The 21,853-nt window shown below is 41.5% G+C and overlaps 1 protein-coding gene across 2 annotated transcripts in view; it reads left to right on the forward strand.

The window, feature by feature from the left end:
• Positions 1–14,297, forward strand: part of TENT4B (terminal nucleotidyltransferase 4B) — a 55,425-nt gene extending 41,128 nt beyond the window's left edge. Inside the window, exons 6-12 of one of the 2 annotated variants that reach the window (XM_081924038.1) lie at positions 1,745–1,873; positions 2,997–3,210; positions 4,114–4,240; positions 4,348–4,451; positions 6,748–6,929; positions 9,293–9,457; positions 11,466–14,297. In XM_081924038.1, the coding sequence (XP_081780164.1) occupies positions 1,745–1,873; positions 2,997–3,210; positions 4,114–4,240; positions 4,348–4,451; positions 6,748–6,929; positions 9,293–9,457; positions 11,466–11,645 (1,101 nt within the window). In that variant the 3' untranslated portion in view covers positions 11,646–14,297. The remainder of the gene's footprint in view (positions 1–1,744; positions 1,874–2,996; positions 3,211–4,113; positions 4,241–4,347; positions 4,452–6,747; positions 6,930–9,292; positions 9,458–11,465) is intronic. The other variant, XM_081924039.1, reaches the window with a different exon arrangement.
• The last annotated feature ends 7,556 nt before the right edge of the window (positions 14,298–21,853 follow it).

The raw sequence follows: 21,853 nt of genomic DNA on the forward strand, positions 1-21,853 counted from the left end.
AGGCCTGGCCTACCCATGAGGCGGGGTGAAGCAGCCACCTCAGGCGGCAAAAGCTCAAGCAGTTGCCCTAACCCTAACCCTAACCCATCCACCCCAGCCTTTTTGCTGCAACCGGAACACACACACCCCTGCACAGTTTTGGGAAGAGGGAGGCGTCCTGGTGCATGACATTGCTGCTTGTCTTCCCCACCCCTGGGAAACACCCCCCATCTCAATGAGTTTTGGTAAGAGGGGGGCATTCTGACAGCAGAAGAAGTGCTGGGATGGGCGGGGTGGCAGCAGCAGGGGGCAGGAGGTGGCACATTACTGTTTCGCCTCAGGTGGCGAAACGGGACGGGCAGTGCTGCAACTACAACCAAGTTGAACCTGCCTGCATGCCAAGGCTATTCACAAAAGAATAGAAATGGAAGTGTTAGGTTTTTGTTTGCCGAAGTGGTCCTTAGCACTCTGGGGCCTGTAAGAAGGGTAGTAGAGTCCTACGAGAGGGGCCGGTAGGGCTTGTCAGCCTGGGAAGGTAGCCCATCTAGGAGAAGGACAACTCTGATCCTAAACCTCCACTGCCTTGTGGGATATCTTTGGGAGAAGAAAATGCTAAGGAGTAGACCCTACACAAATCTGGAGTAGAGTCCCTAAGATGTTTGAATGGCGCCTTCCAGCAACACATGCAGCTAAGCTGGTGCCAAATGTATTGCTCTGCTTTCATTTGGACCACATCAGCGAGGCTGAGAGGGGCTTCTTATCATCTGGGCTGCCTGGTACCTCCTGGTACACACTGCTCAAGCTTGCGTCCTGGGGAGGTCACTCCGGTGCCGCTAACACAGAGGTTTGACTTCAACCCCGGAGGCACACTCCATTGTCTCCCAAGACAGAACACCTGACCCTGAATGGTGTTGCTTCTTGTTTTTAATTATTATATCACTAGATGGCACCAGAGGATATGTGTGGATCTGTCTGTGTCTCTCCCCAGTTAAAGTAGACTTTTTGAGCAGTCTTCCAGGTTATATTATTATTTATTACCAAATTTGATTGTACAATTAATCAAACCGTTTGGTATCTCGTACTATTTCCAGTGTAGAAAGCTCTTATACTTTTAGCGTTGGATGAGTTTCCAGAGGAGTTTTGTTTGTTATTAGACAGACAACCAACAGGTTGTACATTTTATGGTGTCTCTGAGAGTGCCTGTAAGGTGGCTTAGGGCAATAAGTATGAAGGCTGATTTCACATTTTGTTAGCAAACTGGAAATTAAAGTTCAGTATGAGAAGGAATCTAGAAAAGGAACCATACAGGCTTGTCCACTAGTCATGCTAGTCTATTATCTGTTGTTTCAGCAAGTAGCAAATCAGCAAATAAATTGGCAGGCCTCTGGCAAGGTATGAGTACTTTGAACACCACTGAGTGACAGTTCACCTCTTAAGCTGTCAATATCTGCTGAGATCACAGACCCATATTCTTTGTGGAATACAGTGGTAACTCGTGTTAAGAACTTAATTCGTTCCGGAGGTCCGTTCTTAACCTTAAACTGTTCTTAACCTGAGGTACCACTTTAGCTAATGGGGCCTCCTGCTGCCGCCGCAGCGCCGGAGCACGATTTCTGTTCTCATCCTGAAGCAAAGTTCTTAACCCAAGGTACTATTTCTGGATTAGCGAAGTCTGTAACCTGAAGCGTCTGTAACCTGAAGTGTCTGTAACCTGAGGTACCACTGTAAATGGAAGTCTAATTCCCATCTCCTTTTTCTCCCACAGAAATATCCTGTATTGCCATATCTAGTTTTAGTATTGAAACAGTTCTTGTTGCAGAGGGACCTGAATGAAGTGTTTACAGGTGGAATTGGATCTTATAGTCTTTTTTTAATGGCCGTCAGTTTTCTCCAGGTAAGTTGAGAGGAATTATTATGTACCAGGTCATTAGGTCATGAATGGCCTTTCCCTCCTTTTAAGTGTAATATCACTTTAGGGTACACAACATTGTAGTCCACCCATTGGCTGTAATAAAATAATTACCATAAAAATTGCATATAATGGAACTTAGTATGCTAACTAGTACTGTAGTTAAATTTTTTTGGGGGTAGCAGAATAGCTCTGAAGTGGAATGAGCACTGCTTTAGTAATAGCAGTTCTAAAACATTCACTTGTTTAAACTAATTATTTGCTTTGAATTATTTTGTACTATTTCTGCCATTTCTGTTTTGGGGATATTTTTATCTGCAAACTAAAAAGTCAAAGACACATAAAGGAAAGGGTGTGAAGGGAAGAAGACAGAGAAGGAAGATCAGTGTGATAACATCAGAACAATGTGGTGAGGTAGCCTCACCCCAGATACGCCCATTCAGCTGCTTTGATTTGCTGAACTGCCACTGTTACGGGTGCTACATAATTCTTGTTCCGCATTTTGTTAGAAATTGATCTTTTATTGTGGCAACACTTAACAATTTGGAACTCCCTTCCTATTGACATCCGGCAGGTGTCTTCACTGCACTCCTTTCAGCATGCCTGCTGTTTGTTTGTTTGTTTGTTTAGGCAAGCCTGACCAGATATGTAGAATATTGACAAGTGTTTTAGTCTGGTTTTGCATATCCCAGGTCCCAACTTCAGCTCACTCACTATACAGTGTGCTTCACTCACAATCTGGTTAGGTCTTTTTCGTGTGTTAAGTGTGTATGTTGCAACTTTGCATTTCATTCCTCCTTCAGAAGAATCCTGTGAAGGTTCATCATTTATTTTGTTCTATTTTATAGATTTGGGGCAGGGGGCAGAGTAAGGTAATGACTTGCCCAGACACCCACAGAGTCTGAGTGGAAGTCTTGGGGCATTTTGCATCGGAAATAATTGAGTGATGGGATATGTGCAAAAGCTTTTTGTGTTTTGTCCCCTGAGCCAGCTATTAAATTGGTTGATTCTTTAATTTCACTATTGATTTTAGTGTTTACATGGATTGTAAAGGAATCTGGAGATTTTTTGTAAATCATTTTTTGTTTTTGTACCCCCCCCCCAATAGCTACATCCCAGAGAAGATGCTTGTACGCCCAACGCCAACTACGGTGTCCTTTTAATAGAATTTTTTGAATTATATGGGCGTCATTTCAACTACCTGAAAACAGGAATCCGAATAAAGGACGGTGGCTCATATGTGGCTAAGGATGAAGTGCAAAAGAATATGCTAGATGGCTATAGACCATCAATGTTGTATATTGAAGACCCACTGCAACCAGGTATTTGGGCTTTTCACTAGGCCATAGGAAAGTAAACAATTTCTTGGAGACTTTTAACCCAAGGATGCAACAAAGCAGCAGTAGTTCCTGAATTGCATACAATCTAGTTTCAGGTGATTCCCAACAAATTGGGGGTCTAAATGGTACAAAATGTAGTAATATAAAACTGGTATTTAAAAAATGATTTTATATCACAAATATATATATAACACAGATGACCCACGAGGATGACCCTAAGACCAAAATGTGTCTGAGTTTATTTTAGAGTTGAGTTAATTTCAGGTTATGTTTGTTTGGAATTGTTTATATTATATAGAGTTTTAGAGTTGAGTAATATATATACATAAGCCAAAAGTAATAGCACATATGTCTAAAAGTGACCCACCTTATATACACATGTTCACATATTTGTATACATACATACACACATGCTCTCTCTATGTGTATAATGTGTGAAATTTGCAAATATCTATATTGTGTGTTTTAATACATTGCCATTCCGTAGCTGCAACTTGTACAGTAGAAGCTGGAAAGCAAAAAGCTGATGATTTATCTCTATGTATATGTATATGTATATGTATATGTATATGTATATCCCTCACCTTAAGGAACACTGAGGAAGACCATAAAGTCAAAAAGCATTTGGCATTATTTTATTGAGTTGAATAATTTCAGGTTATGTTTTTAACTGTTTTTATATTTGTGATATAAAAGTGCAATATTTGTGTAATAAAATTGCTTATTACTTCATTTTGTATTATTGGGATATTTAGATCCCAGTTGATTGGTAAATTACCTTGTTTTGTTTTGTTGGGACTAATTTCCTTTTTCCAAAATCATATTATATTCAGAGAAAATGTTTACCCGTTACAATCACCCTAATGGTTGTTTTCTTCTTTTAAGGTAATGATGTTGGCAGGAGTTCTTATGGTGCCATGCAAGTGAAACAGGCCTTTGATTATGCATATGTTGTTTTGAGCCATGCAGTATCGCCAATAGCTAAATATTATCCCAACAATGAAAGTGAAAGGTAAACATTATATGTCCCAAGTTGGATCCATTAGTGATGTCACTCTTCCCCCCCCCCCATCCTTTAAAAAGCCAGTTAACCTTTCCTTTCTCTTAAAATGTTCACAGTATATTAGGAAGAATTATCAGAGTAACACAAGAAGTCGCAACATACAGAGACTGGATATCAAAGCAATGGGGAATGCAGAATAGCACAGAGACGTCATGCAATGGTAAGATTTTCCTATATGTAGGTTTGCAAAACCCTTGAGGCCAAAAGTTCACTTTAGAGGCCTGTAATATAGGTATAAAAGCTTCTTCCGATTCAAAAAAGCTTGATTTGCATTATGGACAGTGGCACAAAAAGCTTCAGGCATAATGGAGCTTGCTTCTTAGTAAACATATATAAGATTGCATGGACAGATACAGAAAAGCACAGGCAAGAGGCCTGCAAGCGTAGGTTCATGATCAAGAGAGAAAACGTTGACTTGATAACTGACTACTTTGATAGAAAAAACACAGGGAGTAATAAATAGTGACATTCTCAAATAGAATAGAACATAGGCTGTGGAAGTTCCATAAGCAGTATAAGATACTTTGGGTTGTATTTGACAGATTTTTTCCTCAAGAGTGGGCTTGCTGAAGTCAGCGGATGTGATTTAAGTCCATTAATTTGAGTGGGTCTACTTGAGTATGACATACTGTAGTTGGGAGTTCTCATTTTAAAACAAGTTGTTAACCCTCATGTGTTGCAGACTGAAATGTTGACAGCAGAATCTGCTGAAGGCTTGATCTGGCAGTAGTCCCTTCTGTTGTCATAACAAGTCAAAAAGAAAACCAAAGCTGCATAAACTTAAATTGGCCACTCACTAAATCAAGGCCTGTTATTCCCAGATATTCTTAACAGCATAAAGCCTGTATGGAAGCATGCAGACTCTGATGATCCAGACTACGATATATTGAAAGCAGAGAACAGGAGGTAGAGGAGAAACAAGAGTGTCAAAGATAGCTGAAAGAAGTGCAGTTGACCATGCTTTTCAAACCACCTGTGGCTGATACCCTGTGCCCATTTACTTAAAAGTAAGCCCCATTGAACACAGGAGTTGCTTCTAAGAAAACATGTTGTTGGGATGCACTGGAGGGATGACAGAACTGCTGCAGGCAATTTACTAAATACTCCTATTCAGCAAAGGTTGATTTGTTTTATTGATACAGACCTAGGCCTGAATTCTAAATACACTTACTAGATATAATGGAGTTTGCTTCTGAATAAATGTGCATAAGATTGCACTGATGGACACTGAGAAGAAGGGTGGAGAAGCCTGCAAGGAAAAGAAAAACCATGGTCCAGAGAGATCAGAAAGGTTATTTGATAGCTGACTATTTCAATGCGAAGAACTGAGGAATAAAAATAAAAATGAATTGGGATAAATGATCATATCTATACCTTGACAGAGAGTCCCTGTTCTATACAGCATGTGTCAAAACATGAGTCTCTGAGGAGTGTGTGTTTCTGGTTACAGAGATAATGCCTTCCTCCCAAGAGTAGTACATGTGTTATAGAGAACCACTCTGCCAAAGAGTTGTTTGTGCAAATCATGGATTTTAACAGAAGTTTTAGCAAATTCTTTTGACACAGCATTAACTGAAAAGTTCCATGTCTGTAATAGGCACTTGGAGCACTGTGTCTCTGACAGCAATCTTTGTTACGCCATTTATAAATACTTTATGCAACTTTCTCAAAAGCTCAGAAGTAGTGTACAACCAACAAAAATGCTCCCAAGTTCTAAAGTTTAAAACGACAACATTTCACTTAGCTTTCCATCATGTCATCCTCTTTCAGTTATGCTATGCCATCCTTGGTGTGTCTTTAATGTAGCAAATCTTATTAATCTGTCCTGCCTTGCACAAGCTCTGTCAGGATGAAGCAAAGTTAGATCAGACCAACGCTTGGATAATTACCTAGAATATTTTAAAGAAACTTAACTGGATTCAACTAAATACCCCCCCCCCAATCCAGCTAAAATTAATAATGAAGAAATCCCTTGGGGAGTAACAGATCTACATTAGTTGTGTTCATTGTGTTAACACCGGTTTCAGTAGTACATAGACATGACAGAGTTATTTGGTTAAAAGCCACGGTCTCAGATATGACTGGATTGCTGCCCTGAATGCCATTTAACACCTATTGTCATTCAGGGCTTTGAAACAAATTAAACCCGTCTTGCATTTCATTTTTGCACTAAATGCATCTCAGCTGCAAGCATGATGCAAAAGTGGAAACTGATTTTCTTTACAACCCACTGTTGGTCTGAGAACGGAGCACAGTGTGTGTTCATCTAACACAGGGGTTGGGAACTTGTGGCCCTCCCTATACTGCTGGTGTACATTTTCCCCAGACTATATTCACCATGCTGCGTGGGGCTGGACCACATATTCCCCGGAATCCAAAACTCTCTATACTGTTGTGAGCAACTTCATTGTTGTGAAAGAATGCTTATGTGCTCACTATTCTGTACTTTTTAACAGGTAATGGGGTGACCTTGATAGACAACCAGCAGTTGGACAAATGCAACAATAATCTTTCTGAAGGGAATGAATCACTAGGGAAACCTAGAAGTAAAACAGAGACACCAAGCAAACACTCATCAAATTCTTCATCAGGCCCTTTATCATCGTCATCTTCTACACTCTCCAGCTCCAGCGACGTAGTAAGTATCGTGCCCTGGTCACTGTCCCATTGGATTATTGTAATGCACGCTAGCTTCCCTTGAAGCAGTGTAGTTACCCCAGCTGGTCCAGAATATAGCAGCCAAACTATTGTCTGGAGCTATATGGAAGTCCATATTATGTAATTCTTGTGTTGTTTTCACTGGCCACTGTTTCCGGGCTCAGTTTGAAGTGCTGTGGCTCTGGTCTTTTAAAATAAAAACCTAAGTTGTCAGGGAACATGGTATCTTGGGAATTACCTTGTCCCATATGAACCCATTCAGAAACATTGCTCATTTTCTGAGGCCCCCCCTTGTAGTACCACCGCTGGCAGAAGTTCAATTAATGGGAGCAAGAAAAATGACCTTTTAAAATTGTGGCATCCAGGTTATGCAATGGCTTCCCCATAGAAATGTGCCCACCCCTCCAGGAACACCAGCTTTTAAAAGGGCTCTAAAGACAGCCCTGGTCCAAGGGACATTTTAGTTAAAGATTTCAGAATTGGATAAGTTATTCCTTTTGTCTGTTTTGTATTGTGCCAATAGTCTTTTTTATAGTAGTATTTCCCCCCCTCTTTGCTGCTTTGCGTCTTCATGCAGAGAAAGGCAGAATCAAACTGATTTGCTCAGGAAAACCCCCTCCCACCACCACAAAGTTGTTTTGTGTATTTAGGGATGGGCTGCTTTGAATTTTCCTTGCCTCAAACGGTATCCTTATAGCAAACAGTTTAAAAACGAAACAAAATTGTGAAGAGTTGCAAAGGCATATTTGTTTGCACTCATTCTTATCTTTTAGCTCCCGAAAGCTGTGCTTACATAATCAATTAAAACAAGACATAATAAAAAAATGAGATACAAACCTGTGAGAGGGGCAAAAAAGCATAGGACAGTTCAAAAGTTTGGCAAAACACAAAAGCATGTAACAAATTAATAAAAAGCCAAGGCGAAGGCTAGTAGTCTGCCTTCTTCAGAAGAAGTTCTGAAATCTGGATGCCATAGTCAGAAACGCCATTCTGCCAGTCCCAGCCACCTAAACCTCCAAGGCAGTGGGAGATGGAACATGGCAGTCCTCTGAGAAGAGTGCAAAGGGTGGTTAGTGACGCCAGGGTTTATATGAGTCTGATCTTCAAGGAACATAAGTTTTAAAATGAAACAAAACCATACAGAGCAAGCACCTCTAAGCATACTTTAAAGCAGCACCTTTGTTTATGCAGCCCAGCAATTATGGCAATACCTGCTTTTCTATTTTATGTTCTTAGAAACTATATATGTTAGTTTCAGTGGATGCCCTAAAATTTGGTGAGCGTTGATTGTTCACATGGGAATTCCAAAAACCACATTTTAAAATTTCCAGAAAGGGATATACTTTCCCCTACTACTCATACAGTAGTGAATGCTCGCAATAATTATGCAATTGTCAGGATTCCCTGGTGTACCCTTGCACACATTCAGCATCTCCCGGACTGAGATGGTCTCAACCTGGATTCAATATGATGCTTTTGGGTTTGATATAAGCAGCATGTGCTTATACAGCTGCACTTGTAACTGGCAAGGCATATAGCTCACCAGCCCTGTATGGGAGCCCAACAGAGACTAGGTGATTCTCCAGCTTTCACTGCCTGGGACAAAAAACCAACCCAATGGGTGCTGAAGCTTCCAGCAGCCCTTAGTACATTGCTGGTGGGTCAGTGGTTGTGCAGGCCTAGCCTTCTAGATCTGGGTTTCCTGGAAAGTGTATTGGCATCTGTAGGATATGAAAGAAATTTATGTTTGTATAGGACCTGCCTCCTTAGGCATTCCTGGTGCCAGACATGAGCCAAAATGATCAGGACAGCAAATATTTGCCAGACTTGCATTAGCCTCTGAGATAATTAAAAAGAGGGGAAACGGTGTATGAGTTGGGATTGTCTTAAAGAGCTCTCTTTCCTCTAGCCTCATGGCTTCCATAGAAGCAGATTATCCAGAAAATGCAAAAAGAGCTAATTCCTTAGGCCTCTCTAACACGATAAAAGCTAGTTACATAAAGAAAAGGCGGGGAAGTGTTGCATTTTATGCAGCTGTTGGTGGGTCTAAAATAATTAGATGGATGCTTGCATCAATCCAGCATTTTAAAAGCTCATTTTTGTGGATAATATTTGCATAGTACATACATGAAATGTGATTTGGAAACATTCCCTCGGTACAAATGTGATTCTGATAGGTCACTGGATCTGGGAGCAATAAAGGGCCCTTATCACGTCTTATATTTGAGAGCAGTAGTCCCTTACCTGGTTGTAGTTTTGAAGGTGCTGACCATCTGAAAGAACCGGCCTCTCCTGTCTTTCCCCTTAACTGACATGTTCCTGCTGATGCCTGTTTCCCAACAGGAGTCTGATGGAACACCATGCAAAACCTCTAAACAGCTGGGCTGCCGCCAAACTACAGCAAACAGAATGGCTACTCAGGACATATCACTGGGATCCACGCAGTTGAGTGGGAAAATACCAAGTGGCCAAACAGTGAATGCATCCAGTGTTGTAAACAAGTCCCAGGTTGGTAGGGCATTGGGCTCAATCACCTTGGTCCCCTTCCTTCTTCCACTGCCAGCATTATTATCCTTAAGTGGCATCCCCACCCTGCCCGGGATTTCAGTACAGCATTTTGTTGCTTGCAGAAATTCTGTAACCTCACGCTTACACAAGCTAGCACATTTTCCCATGAGGTTGAAATCTGGAGGGATGGGGTCTCTTCCCCCTGCCCCTGCCTCTTCAGAGATTGATGGTAATGAGGAGGCTACTAAAATAAGACTTCTCTAGCAATAGGAAAGGGATCTATAAAAGGGGTTTCAGTGGTCACAAAAGAAATGTAGAGAAGTACATTTTTAGGCCGTCGTTCTGAGCAAATGCCTGTCCAGAGCGACGTACAATTGAAACCTAAGATAAAAAACAGTGCAAAATTTAAAACTCTAAAAGCTCAGCTATTGTAAGTCATCAGCACCTGACACAGAATGTTCTGCCTATATGCTTTGAATCGTTATGATGTGTTCACACACATTTTATGGGGTACCTGTGTAACATCCTAAAACGGTTGCCTTATTTGCTTCTTCAGTTTTTTCTAGGCCACAGAGAATCAAACGTATTTTGGGAGCAATGGAACAGTAACACAGTCTCCGCAGGTGTAGATCTCCTTAGGGCCTTTGCGTATTTTTATTTAGAGGCATTGTTTTGACAAGTGCAGTGGTACATTAGGGTGAGGCTATTGCCATTCATCTATACCACAGCATACCTTCATTGAGATTCCTGCATTGCAGGGCGTTGAACTAGATGACCCCGGGGGGGGGGGGGTCTCTTCCAACTCTATAATTCTTTCCAGTGAACATTGTTTTAGCTGTGTATTTTCCCCCAATCAAGTAGCTATTTAATTACTACTTATTCGCCTATATTTTTTAAAATATTTGATGGTGCAATAGCACAGAAATGAAAATGCATTTTCAATAACTTATTCAGAAGGGATTAAAAACCACGGCCTTTTGCTTCTTTCCTGTCAGTGCCATGCCATTTAATCTTTAAAATGTGGATGTGCTTTTGCTCTTCCTCCTCTTCCTCTTTTTTAACATGATTGGAGTAGTTGCACAATAGTGCTGAGATTTTGAAAACTCCAAGCCAAAATTTTAGACATCACTTTTAACAATTGGTCAGTAGTTCAAAAAATGGCATTTGCCCACTAGCTTGAATAGCAAGTAATTGAGGTGCATTAAAAGAGATTCATTCTATATACCCTCTGAATTCAGGGTGAGAAGTCTGTTGAGATTCCATATGTAATAATAATAATAATTTTTATTTATACCCCGTCCTCCCCAGCCAAGGCCGGGCTCAGAGCGGCTTACAAGCAATAATAAAAACAAGTTGAATGATTACAACTTAAATACAACATTAAAAGATTGAAACATTAAAATATTAAAATGTAGCCTCCTCACAGGAGGAGAAGGAAAAGAAAAAAGAAAGAGAGGGAGGGAATCAAATTGGCTCCAAGCCAAAGGCCAGGCAGAACAACTCTGTCTTACAGGCCCTGCGGAAAGAAATCAGATCCTGCAGGGCCCTGGTCTCATGAGGCAGAGCGTTCCACCAGGCCAGAGCCAGAGTTGAAAAGGCCCTGGCTCTGGTTGAAGCCAATCTAACTTCCTTAGGGCCCGGGACCAATAGGGTGTTGCTATTTATGGACCTTGAGGCTCTCCGTGGGGCATACCGGGAGAGGCAGTCCTGTAGGTACGAGGGTCCTAGGCCGTGAAGGGCTTTAAAGGTCAAAAGCAGCACCTTAAATCTGACCCTGTACTCTACAATGCAAGATTAATTATAAAGCTGCTAGGAGCTGCTAGTTTGGAGTAGCCCTGGAAACTTCACATAATCTTTCCTGGTCTGTATGTGACTTCATTCCTTGTGTGGAAGTACCATGGGCTACTTGCCTCTCTGCTCATGTAACTGTGGCTAATGTGTTGCGAGAGCAAATGACCTGTACGTAGCGAGGGTGCTCACACTGGCTTTCTCGTCCTCTCCTTTGCAGCACGGATCCACGAGGTTATTCCGCACTTCTTCCAACAAAGGCTTCCAGGGTCCAGCAAATTCAAGCCATGGCACCTCGGTCATGAACAAACAGCACCAAGGCAGCAAATCACACCAGTTTTTCCACGGCAAAAAGAGGAAACACAAGAGGGACGTGGTCCTTCCAGACCTTTGTAGATAGTTCTCCTATCTGACAATTTTGACTGTTCTTCTGTGTGCAATGATCTCTCTCATGCTACAAGAGTAAGTTGGGACAGTGAATCCCCAGACCTCATCTGGAGTCTCAAAAGACTATGGGAACGTTGATTAGCAACGCATTTTAGTTTTTATTTTTTCCAGCTCGCCACGGAACAGATCATGAAGACTGATAACGGCAAAAGGGGGGAGGGAGGGAAGAGGGAGCAGCAAAAGGCCACTTACGTGGCGAGTTATATGCTACCACAGGGTTGTTTAGGATATAAAAGCTTGAATGTAAAATAAATATTTCCCATCAGCTTTTAGGCTGACCTGTAAGGGGGGGGGGTAGTATTCAATGTGTTTAAGGGGTTGGTAATGAACTAAAATAAAAGGATAAAAAAGTGAAAAAAAATACTATATTTTGAGGGAAGCCCAAAGTTCAAAGGAGAGTGAGTAAATTCACGCATGATAATTTTTAAATTATTTTTGCATATATTTACCATTTTATTGTGTATCTATAGACGACCATATAGGAAAACTGACATTTGTAATAGTGGATTTGTTAATACTTTTTACATAACATTGCCATTTAAATTGTAGAAACATCCCCCTCCTTTTCCCTCAGGACTAGCTTAAAAATAATAATAATCTGAACTGTCAGCTGAACATCGGACAACGTAGTGAGTTATATGGCTCAGAAATTGTGGTGTGCTTCCCCCACCCCCACCCCTTAGCATTGAAATGATTTAATAGCACATTTATGTGTCTGTACATGTTGCTTCTCTGAAGGAAAAAAGGCAGATAAGATGCAGGGGCGCAAAGACTTGTTTATAAAGTGTAAAAATGCATCATGTGTCAACTTGGAGCTTGTATTTCCTCTCGCACGAGTGGAAAATGAACTCTTCACCTTCTTTCTGATGTGCCATCTTCTCAGGCAAAAAGGGTTATTCCAGGTTAGTTTTCATCAGAAACCATAGGGGTTTTTTATTATTATTTGATAGGAAACCAAGCTACTTGAGGGGGGGCAGGGAAGGAAGCACTTTGCTACATGAAGGAAAACATCTCAAGTTCATTGGTGATGTCTACATTTTGGGACCTCCTCTAAACCTTATGTCTTTTTTTTGTGCCTTCATCCCCATTTTTTTTCTCCTTTACCTTGCAACTTTGTATCTTTTTCTTAAAAAAAACAAAAACTTGAGAAATGGAACTGTTAAGGCAGTTGGAAAAAAAAAATTCCCTTGTTATCTCATTCCTTTTTCGGTATATTTTTAAATCCACTCAAAGAATTAAACGGTCTTCAATAATGGAAATAAATTTGTATTGCTGTCAAAAGAGCTGAAACCTTTTTCATATCCAAGTACTTCTTTGTCAAAAATCTCCCATCCCACCTTTTAAAAACATTTGAACATTTCCTAAGCTCAGCCATGCTGTGGGTTTTAAGACTGACAAGAAGTTCATGCGATGAATGCAAAATGGGACATGTAGGTTTGTAGTCACTTGCATTGTTTGCAAAAAGGATTTGGAGCACTTTAATTGATAGAATGTAAAGTGACCTTTACTGTAACATTTTTCTTTGAAGAGGAAAGTGTGTTTGCGTGCGTGCGTGAGTGTGTGTGTGTGTGTATTCAGTATGTAAGACTGTTCAGTGTATCCAGTCTGGAGAATGATGATGATCCTTTTATGAGGAATAATAATTAGCTTTTAGATATTTTCTTTTATAATTGCAGACCAACTTGACCTTTAATAAGCACTGATCTAGTGCAAAAGCTTTTTAAGTAAAATAATGCAAAACGACCAAAAACTGTCATCACTGAAAACTTAATAAAACACACACTCTTGATGGTAAGGCATTTATTTAACTTCCAAGGAAATGGAGGAGGGAAACACAACCTAGCCCACCCTAATGCTCAAGAACACTAAGCTTAAAGGAAAAAGAATGTTAACCTGTCAATGTTTTCAATTTTAGATCCATATTCTGTTATGATCAGTTTTTATCAACAATATTTTTGTTACTATAATTTGCTGCAAGTACATTATGCATTATTGAAAAGTATTTATTTTGAATTTTAAAAATGTTTTATAACTGTGTAGGCCTACCTTCACTGCTTTGGGAACAAATTCTAAATTATAGTAATCCAGTATTACTAGCTGCTGTTATCAAACGCTGTTACAAATGTGTAATACATCAATCTGTATTACTTAACCACACTGAAGGGTTGTTGTTATTATTTTTATCATTATTTAATTTTTCTTCTTCAAAGAATCACCCTCATTGTTGGAAACAAATGTTCTGTCGGGATGCAGAGTTTGGTGTTCCAATAAGCATGTGATTATTTTAATGTGGTGGTAGCGGGAAGATAATCTTGATTCCGTTGTGAATCTTAGGTTTGCCTCAATTTATGGTTTTCATAAATTTTAATGGAAAATTAGCTTTTCCTGGACTGCTCGAGTTTCATTTTGTAAACAGTATATTTCTTAACAGAAGACAACATCGAAGAAAAAAAAAGCATGAAGGAGAAATTGAGGTATTTACTTTGCCTCAGATTACCAGCATTGTATTCATGAAACACTGTATGTCTAAGCAAAACTTTTATTTAAACTGGACAGTTGAACTGTTCGCCTTTTTCAATCTGAAGTAAAAAGAAAATAGCTTCGAGTTTTGCCTGCTCATTTATCTTGTACATTTCATCTCTGTATTCAACTCAAGTCTAATTCCTTTTTTGAGTTTGAATACTTTTTTGTGAACGTTTTGTGGAAATATATATAGATATAAAATAAATGTTTAAACACCCACATTTTTAAAAATCATTCGTGACATCCATTTTCTTTTGAAAGGCATGCGATTCCACCCCCACTCACCCCCCATATCCACATGCGCACAATCTCCAGCCACCCACTGCAAACTCCAAATGGCCAGACTACATAGGAGCATAGGAACACTGAACGAGACTCGGCTGGCCTGTCTAGCTCAGCGTTGCCTACAGTGACTAGAAGCCCTACCTGGAGATGGCACCTTCTGTATGCAGAGCAGATGCACCGCCACTGAGCTATGGGCCTTGCCCTAAAGACTACACAATAGTGGTGGTAAAGTTGGGGCTGAGGGATGGCATGGAACAATCCCAGGAGTTGAGTGGCAGCCGATCCCCTGGGCGTGAGTCCTGAGACTGTGCAACACGGCACATACCTGCATTTACCCGTTCACTCCTCTGCTTGCATGAACGGCAAAACAATTGCAGCTTCCAGGTTTAACACAAGCCTTCCATTATGTACAAACTGGAAGATAACAGTTAATGGCTTCCAAAGGAGCCAGGGTTTGGAAGCAAGCTTTAAACCAGGGTGGGATCCTGGGTTTTTTGTCTCCCAAAATAGTTCTTCTCACATGGAACAGGAAGCTTGTTCGTGTGATTGCTTTGGTGCTCGTGAAAGGGGAAGAGTGAAGGAGCTAATGCTCCTGGGCTGATTGAGCCAGGATTTGATCTCTGAAACATGGCTGCTGTGCAAATCATCTACTGTAGCGTATGTGATGTTTCGTTTTGAATTTACTGAGACTGGCAACAGCACAGTACAAGAATGGCAGGTAGGTGTGTAGATCTTTTTATTATAGGGAAGCCCACATGCTTTTGAATTATCTGTATCCGCAAATGCTACAGCAACCCCATGGCCTTCAGGTTGCCTGCTTATTGTATAGTACATTTTATTTCCCACTCCATCTCCTACAAGGGCCTTTATATCCGTTGACAACCTACTTTGAGTGCAGTAACTGCAGAAAAGGGTCTATAAATAGACCTGATTTTATTTGTGCCTGAATCCAAGAGGCCAGGAAACATTTCATAGCCAAAGTGTCTCCTTCAGCCTTGCAGTTAATGGGTTGGCAAGGAAAGCAATTTTTGTGCATGTGTCACGCATGTGGCCCTGGTACAGCAGTTCCTTGTTGAACTCTATTGTGTGCAAAGGGCCACCTATTAAGTGTATTTTTGTTTTTGTTTTGTTTGTTTTTTGACGAAAGATGCATCTCTCTGTATGCAAGGAGAAGCCCCACCATAGGCAAGGAGGACTCTGTAAGCAGTGATATGTATATGGAGCAATAGATTGCAGTTGGGGTGGGGGCACTGTGTGTGATCACAGAATCACCTGCAGAAACAAGTAAGTCGCATTATAGTTTATGCTATTTCAGTTTTTATCAATGGGTTATGCAAGGAAACAATTCTCTCTAGCCCAAGATTGAATGCACACTATGTCTTTAAAGCACATTCAAAGCACATTTTCCCCCTCTAAAGAATTCTGGGTGCACTAGTTTTAAGGTGAGTGGGAGTTGTAGCACTGTCAAGGGGAAACGACAGTGCCCAGAATTCTTTGAAGGGGGGAAATGTGCTTAAAATGTGTTTTAAAGGTGTAGTGTGTACAGAGCCCAAATAGTTCATTAGGATTCCACAGAAGGAAAGTGATTTGTCTTTTACATGGAAGATGAGAGCTTGTTTTCTCTCTTCATTGTCTCTTGTAAAATGCTAAAACAGTAAGAGAGAAATAAAAAACATGTAAGCGACAAGAGCTAAACAACATGTGCATTAAAAATAGTCTCCTCTGGTCGACAGTGGCTTGTGGGCAGACTTAAAGTAAGGTAAAGGTACCCCTGCCCGTACGGGCCAGTCTTGACAGACTCTGGGGTTGTGCGCCCATCTCACTCAAGAGGCCAGGGGCCAGCGCTGTCCGAAGACACTTCCGGGTCACGTGGCCAGCGTGACATCACTGCTCTGGCGAGCCAGAGCTGCACACGGAAACGCCGTTTACCTTCCCGCTGGTAAGCGGTCCCTATTTATCTACTTGCACCCGGAGGTGCTTTCGAACTGCTAGGTTGGCAGGCGCTGGGACCGAGCAGCGGGAGCGCACCCCGCCGCAGGGATTCGAACCGCCGACCTTTCGATCAGCAAGTCCTAGGCACTGAGGCTTTAACCCACAGCGCCACCTGCGTCACTGTGGGCAGACTTACAGCTTGTTAAATCCTGGAAGAAAGTTGACGAAAACATTACATGAGGAGGTTGAGAGAGTGCATGAATCCCATGTTTGTTTTCCTACACTACAACGTAATACCAGAGCATGGTTTGGAATCATCTGAATCGTACCACAGACAAGTAGAGGCACAAAGCTTGCGGGTATAGGTTTGTGGTGTATTATAGAGCTTATAATAGATTTATAGGAGTTGGGAGGCACTCCAAGGGTCATCTAGTCCAACCCTCTGTAATGCAGGAATCACAGTTAAGTAATTCTTGACAGATGACTATCCAACCTCTGTTAAATCTCCAGTGGAGAGGCCACCACCCTGGAGGTAGTCTGTTCCACCGTTGAACAGTTTTTGATGTCAGAAAGTCATTCTTAATGTTTAATCATAATCTCCTATCTTGTAATCTGAACCCATTGGTTCAGGTCCTACCCTCTGGAGCAGTAAAAAATAGGCTGCAACAGCCCTTTAAATATTTGAAGATGGCTATCGTGCCCCCTCTTAACCTTCTCCAGGCTGCACATACCCAGTTCCCTCAACCAGTGTTCAGAACTCGCATTGTTCTAGGCACATTTTGTGAAAGGGAATTTCATTAGCGGGAGCAGCTTCTGAGCTCTGGGCGCAGTTCTGCACCTAAGATTTCAGATTAAAACTGCAGAGTGGAAGGAAAGAAGGAAAGTGCCTCCCCACTTCCAGCTACACTCTGAAGACTGGAGAAGAGACCCTCTGAAGAATATCAGGGGGCTGAGCAGGGGAAGGATTAGACATGTGAAAAATGAATAGAAGATTTTAGCTGCAGTTCATTCATTTTCAGCCTTGCATTCTTGTTATTAAAAAAGTGTGCCTAGACATTCCGTTGCTGCGCCCATAACCTAGGTTTAAGGTGCCATTTAGCTCCTAGCTTTCATATCTCAGTTTCTAACACTGCCCTCAACCCATCCTTCATAAGCCTTAGTTTCTAGACCCTTGATCATCTTGGTTCCCAACCCCCCTGCACACGTTCCAGTTTCCCAAAATCATGAAACAGGAGGCGGGGTGGGGAGAACTGGGCACATTACTCCAGGTGGAAATATTCTCTGAGGGTTGTCATTCACAAGGAACTGAGACAGTATATAGGGATGGTAACAGTCTCAAAACATGGTTATGTAAATGTTCATATCTAAGTGACTGCAGTGAGCCATGGAGGTGTTTCTGGTTAAAGAGATAAGTCCCTCTTTCTAGGAGCAGATCCCCTGCTTTACACTCATCTGAGTGTGCATACCATGATTAACAGAAGTTTTGGGAAATTCGTTTGACCTGGCATGAACAGAAGGTAGCTGTTTTGCCTCTGCTGAGGGCACTTCGCCTGCTGCTACTTAGATTAAGAAAGGAGGGAGGGAGTCTGTGTGTGTAAGCAGAACAAGTGCAAATGGCAACATCACTTCATGCTTTTTGTTTAGTCACTTGCACTGGCTCAGGATGCTGCGCTGTATACAGTGGTACCTCGGGTTACATACGCTTCAGGTTACAGACTCCGCTAACCCAGAAATAGTACCTCGGGTTAAGAACTTTGCTTCAGGATGAGAACAGAAATTGTGCTCCGACGGCGCGGCGGCAGCAGGAGGCCCCATTAGCTAAAGTGGTGCTTCAGGTTAAGAACAGTTTCAGGTTAAGAACGGACCTCCGGAACGAATTAAGTGCTTAACCCGAGGTACCACTGTATTGCCTTCTGAATCAAGTATTTATTTTATGTTCCCTGTAGTGGGGAGCCTGTGGCCCTCCATCTGCTGCTGGACTTTGACTCCCATCGGCGCCAGCACTTACAGCTAATGCCCACAGATGATGGAAGCTGTAGTCCAGCAACATCTGGAGGGCTGCAAGTTCCCTGCCCCTGTTTTACACATCACATTCATCCTAGATTAGCCTCCAAAACAGCTTGCAATTAAAATCCATACAAAAGAATCATCAAAATATGCATACATGGTAGCATTTTTTGCTATCATCTGTGGAAGATTGGCAAGTAAAGATGGTCGAATACATGGAGCTGGCGAAGCTGACGGGGAAGATTCGGAATCGCTGTGATGATTTGTTCCAAAAGGACTGGGGCAAATTTATACTTTATATGAAAGAAAATTGCAAACAGTTGAATACATTTGTAGGTTTAAGTTGAAATGTTTGGTAATGGGAAATTAAGGAGCTGATTTACTTATAAGTAGGTGATTGTTAAAAGATTGATTTAAAGTAAAAAAAGTGAATTTAGGAATGTGGAGAAATTGGTAATGAGATATGGAAGTCTGTTAGAGGGAAGAAAGGAGGTTGATGCTTTATTTAAGCAATGTCTTAAGTTATTTTTTGATACTGAAATGTTATAAAATATGGAAAACTTAATAAAAACTATATTAAAAAAAGAAAACAAAGTACGAAGGCATTTGCAAAAATGCAAGCAGACAATAAGGGATGTAAAAGAGAGAATCTGAGACATGTAGTAAGTTTTTAGCTTAGTATAAAATGGTGTGCTGTTCTGGTGACCTTGCCCCAAAAGAATATTGTACAGCTGGAAAAGGTTCAGAAAAGAGCATCCAAAAGGATCAAGGGGGTGGAGCAATTCACCTATAAGGAAAGGTTCCAACATGTTGGCAGAGACCCTGAGGGTCACCTAGTCCAACCCCTTGCAATGCAGGAATCTCAACTAATGCGTCCAAGACAGATTATCATCCAAGCTCTGTTTAAAAATCTCCAAACAAGGAGAGTCTACCACCTCTCATGGGAGTCCATTCTACTGTTGAATAGCTCTTACTGTCTGAAAGTTCTTCAGAACGTTTAGTCAGAATTTCCTTTCTTGCAACTTGAATCCATTGGTTTGGGTTTCAGCCGCTGGAGGAGAATACAAGCTTACTCCATGTGACAGCCCTTTAGATATTTGAAGGTGGCTATCCTATCTCCTCTCAGTCTCTGCTTTACTAGGCTAAACATACCCAAACGTTCCTCATAAAGCTCAGTTTCCAGACCCTCGATCGTTGCCCTCCTCTGTAGACATTGCAGATTGTCAATATCGTCCTTAAATTGTGATGCCCAGAACTGGACAGAGTATTCCAGGAGTGGTCTGACCGGGGCAGAGTAGAGCAGGACTATTACTTGCCTTGATTGAGACACTATACTTCTGTGGCTGCAGCCTAGAATAGCATTAGCTCCCCCCCCCCAACCCCCAGCATCACACTGTTGACTCATGTTAAGGTGTGGATCCTTTTCACTTGCACTATGGGCAGTCCAGGTGTCCCCCATCTTATATTTGCGCAGCTGGTTCTTTCTGCCTAAGTGCAGAACCTTAGATTTGTCCCTACTGAAATTCATTTTCTTCGTTTCTGCCTAGCTCTCCAATCTGTTAAGGTCATCTTGAATCCCAAATCCAGAAGTGGCTTTTACATCATGTGAAAGCTCAAATATAATGTGGAAATTAACCGTTCGGAAAATAAAATTAACTCCTTTGTGAATGCAGCTTTCGTTATTTGGGTAGAAAACATAAGTTTCTAAAAAAAAACCCTCCCACTCAGTGTCCTTTGGTTCTAAGAATTTTATTTGTGGTAAATGTAGTCTACCTATTCTGCATGAACTCCACTTGCGACCCTAACAGCCTCTCAGTATTCACCACCCCACCCCAATTTCCTGTGCTTTGTAATCTAATTTAGCCTAGTTTAAGTTTCTTGTGGGGGGGACTTCTAAAGGTTTTGGGGGGCAGAGGTAACTTCCTGGATTTCTTCCTTCCTTCCTCCCTTGCAGTCAGAATATAAGCAGGTGGTTTTTGTTCTTAGTAAAAGAGTGACACTTTGTGCTTAAATTGCTTTTTTCTTTTTCACTAATCTAAACAAGCTTCATATGAATAAGTGCTTTGTTGCTACACAGCCATGTCTTTATCACGGTAATTGCACTGGGAAACTGCAGCTGAGCTGGCACCAGAAAAACTCAGTGTGAAGATAAGAACCATAGTTTCTCGTGTCTCTGTCATTTTCTTGTTTTTGCATGCATGCATGCCCTCCGTGAACACTATATATCGCAACCCTCTCAGTGCTTTGTGTTACTTTGTCATTGTTTCACCCAATGAATCCTGGGAACTGTAGTTTGAGAAGTGCGTGGAAGCACAGAATTACAGAGCTGTATGGTTCAAGACCACTGGAGCAGGAGTGGCAAATGGCTGACCTGTGAGTGAAGTTTGGTCCGCAAAGCATTTTTATTTTTATTTTGCCCCCAGCAGTTTCTGCCTCTGTGCTGGTGATTTTAAAAACAACAAAAAAAAAAGCACCAGTTGTATGTATGCAGCACTCTTGCCGAAAGCTTACTGGTTGCTGTGGCTGCGCAGATGGAGAAGCCAGATAGCTTAGTGGTACAGCATCTGCTCTGAATGTGAAAGGTCCTAGATTCAATTATTGGCATGTTCAGATAGGTTACATTTCTTGCCCTATGAGAAACCTTGACGATCTACTGCCGAAGGTCATCAGATCCAGAATTTATTGGAGAAAAGAAGTACACCTAACCATAGGGGTTTTTTTTTAAAATACTGCTCTTATAACACTCAAATATACTTATTAATATTTGCATTTAAATAAACTAAAAAGGCCCAAATGCTGTGACCTTTCTTCACTGGGGGGGGGGGGTTTGCTCCATCCCCCTGATCATTTTGGTTGCCCTAAACTGGATAACATCATCCCCAGCAAAGGGAGAGGAGAAGGTAAGCAACTTTTCAGGAGTACTTTATTACAATAGCGCTTTACACTTAGCTGTGATTCTCAACAGCTGGTGTTCAGAGGCATACTGTCTCCAACAGGGTGGACATTACTAAGCTTAATGGACCAACGGTCTGACTCAGAAGAAAGCAGCTCCCAGTGTTCCTACAGATTTCTTAGCTAGATCACCAGAAGGGGGATGCTCTCCAAGCACTCTGGAAGCAGGAATTAGTGCTTTGATCTGCTCTCCGCCAGCACTTGGGAAACAGTGGAGCAGTTTCATGAGCACTCCAATTTGCTCTGATTTCGCATGTCTGATCCGCTCTGCTCTGTTAAATGGTTAGACTTGGGAATACAGCAGCGAGCTGGTCTCCTGAAATTGAAAAGCATGGTCTGGAAGTGGAGGCTGTATGTAGTCAAAGACTGTCAGAAGTTGCTGCTGCTAATCTTATCTGGGAAAGGAGGGAGGGGGTTTGATCCAATTTTTATTGGTATCTCTTGCCTTCCTAATGTAGAACT

The sequence above is a fragment of the Podarcis melisellensis genome (assembly GCF_964234715.1).
Source record: "Podarcis melisellensis genome assembly, chromosome: 8".
Taxonomy (NCBI): domain Eukaryota; kingdom Metazoa; phylum Chordata; class Lepidosauria; order Squamata; family Lacertidae; genus Podarcis; species Podarcis melisellensis.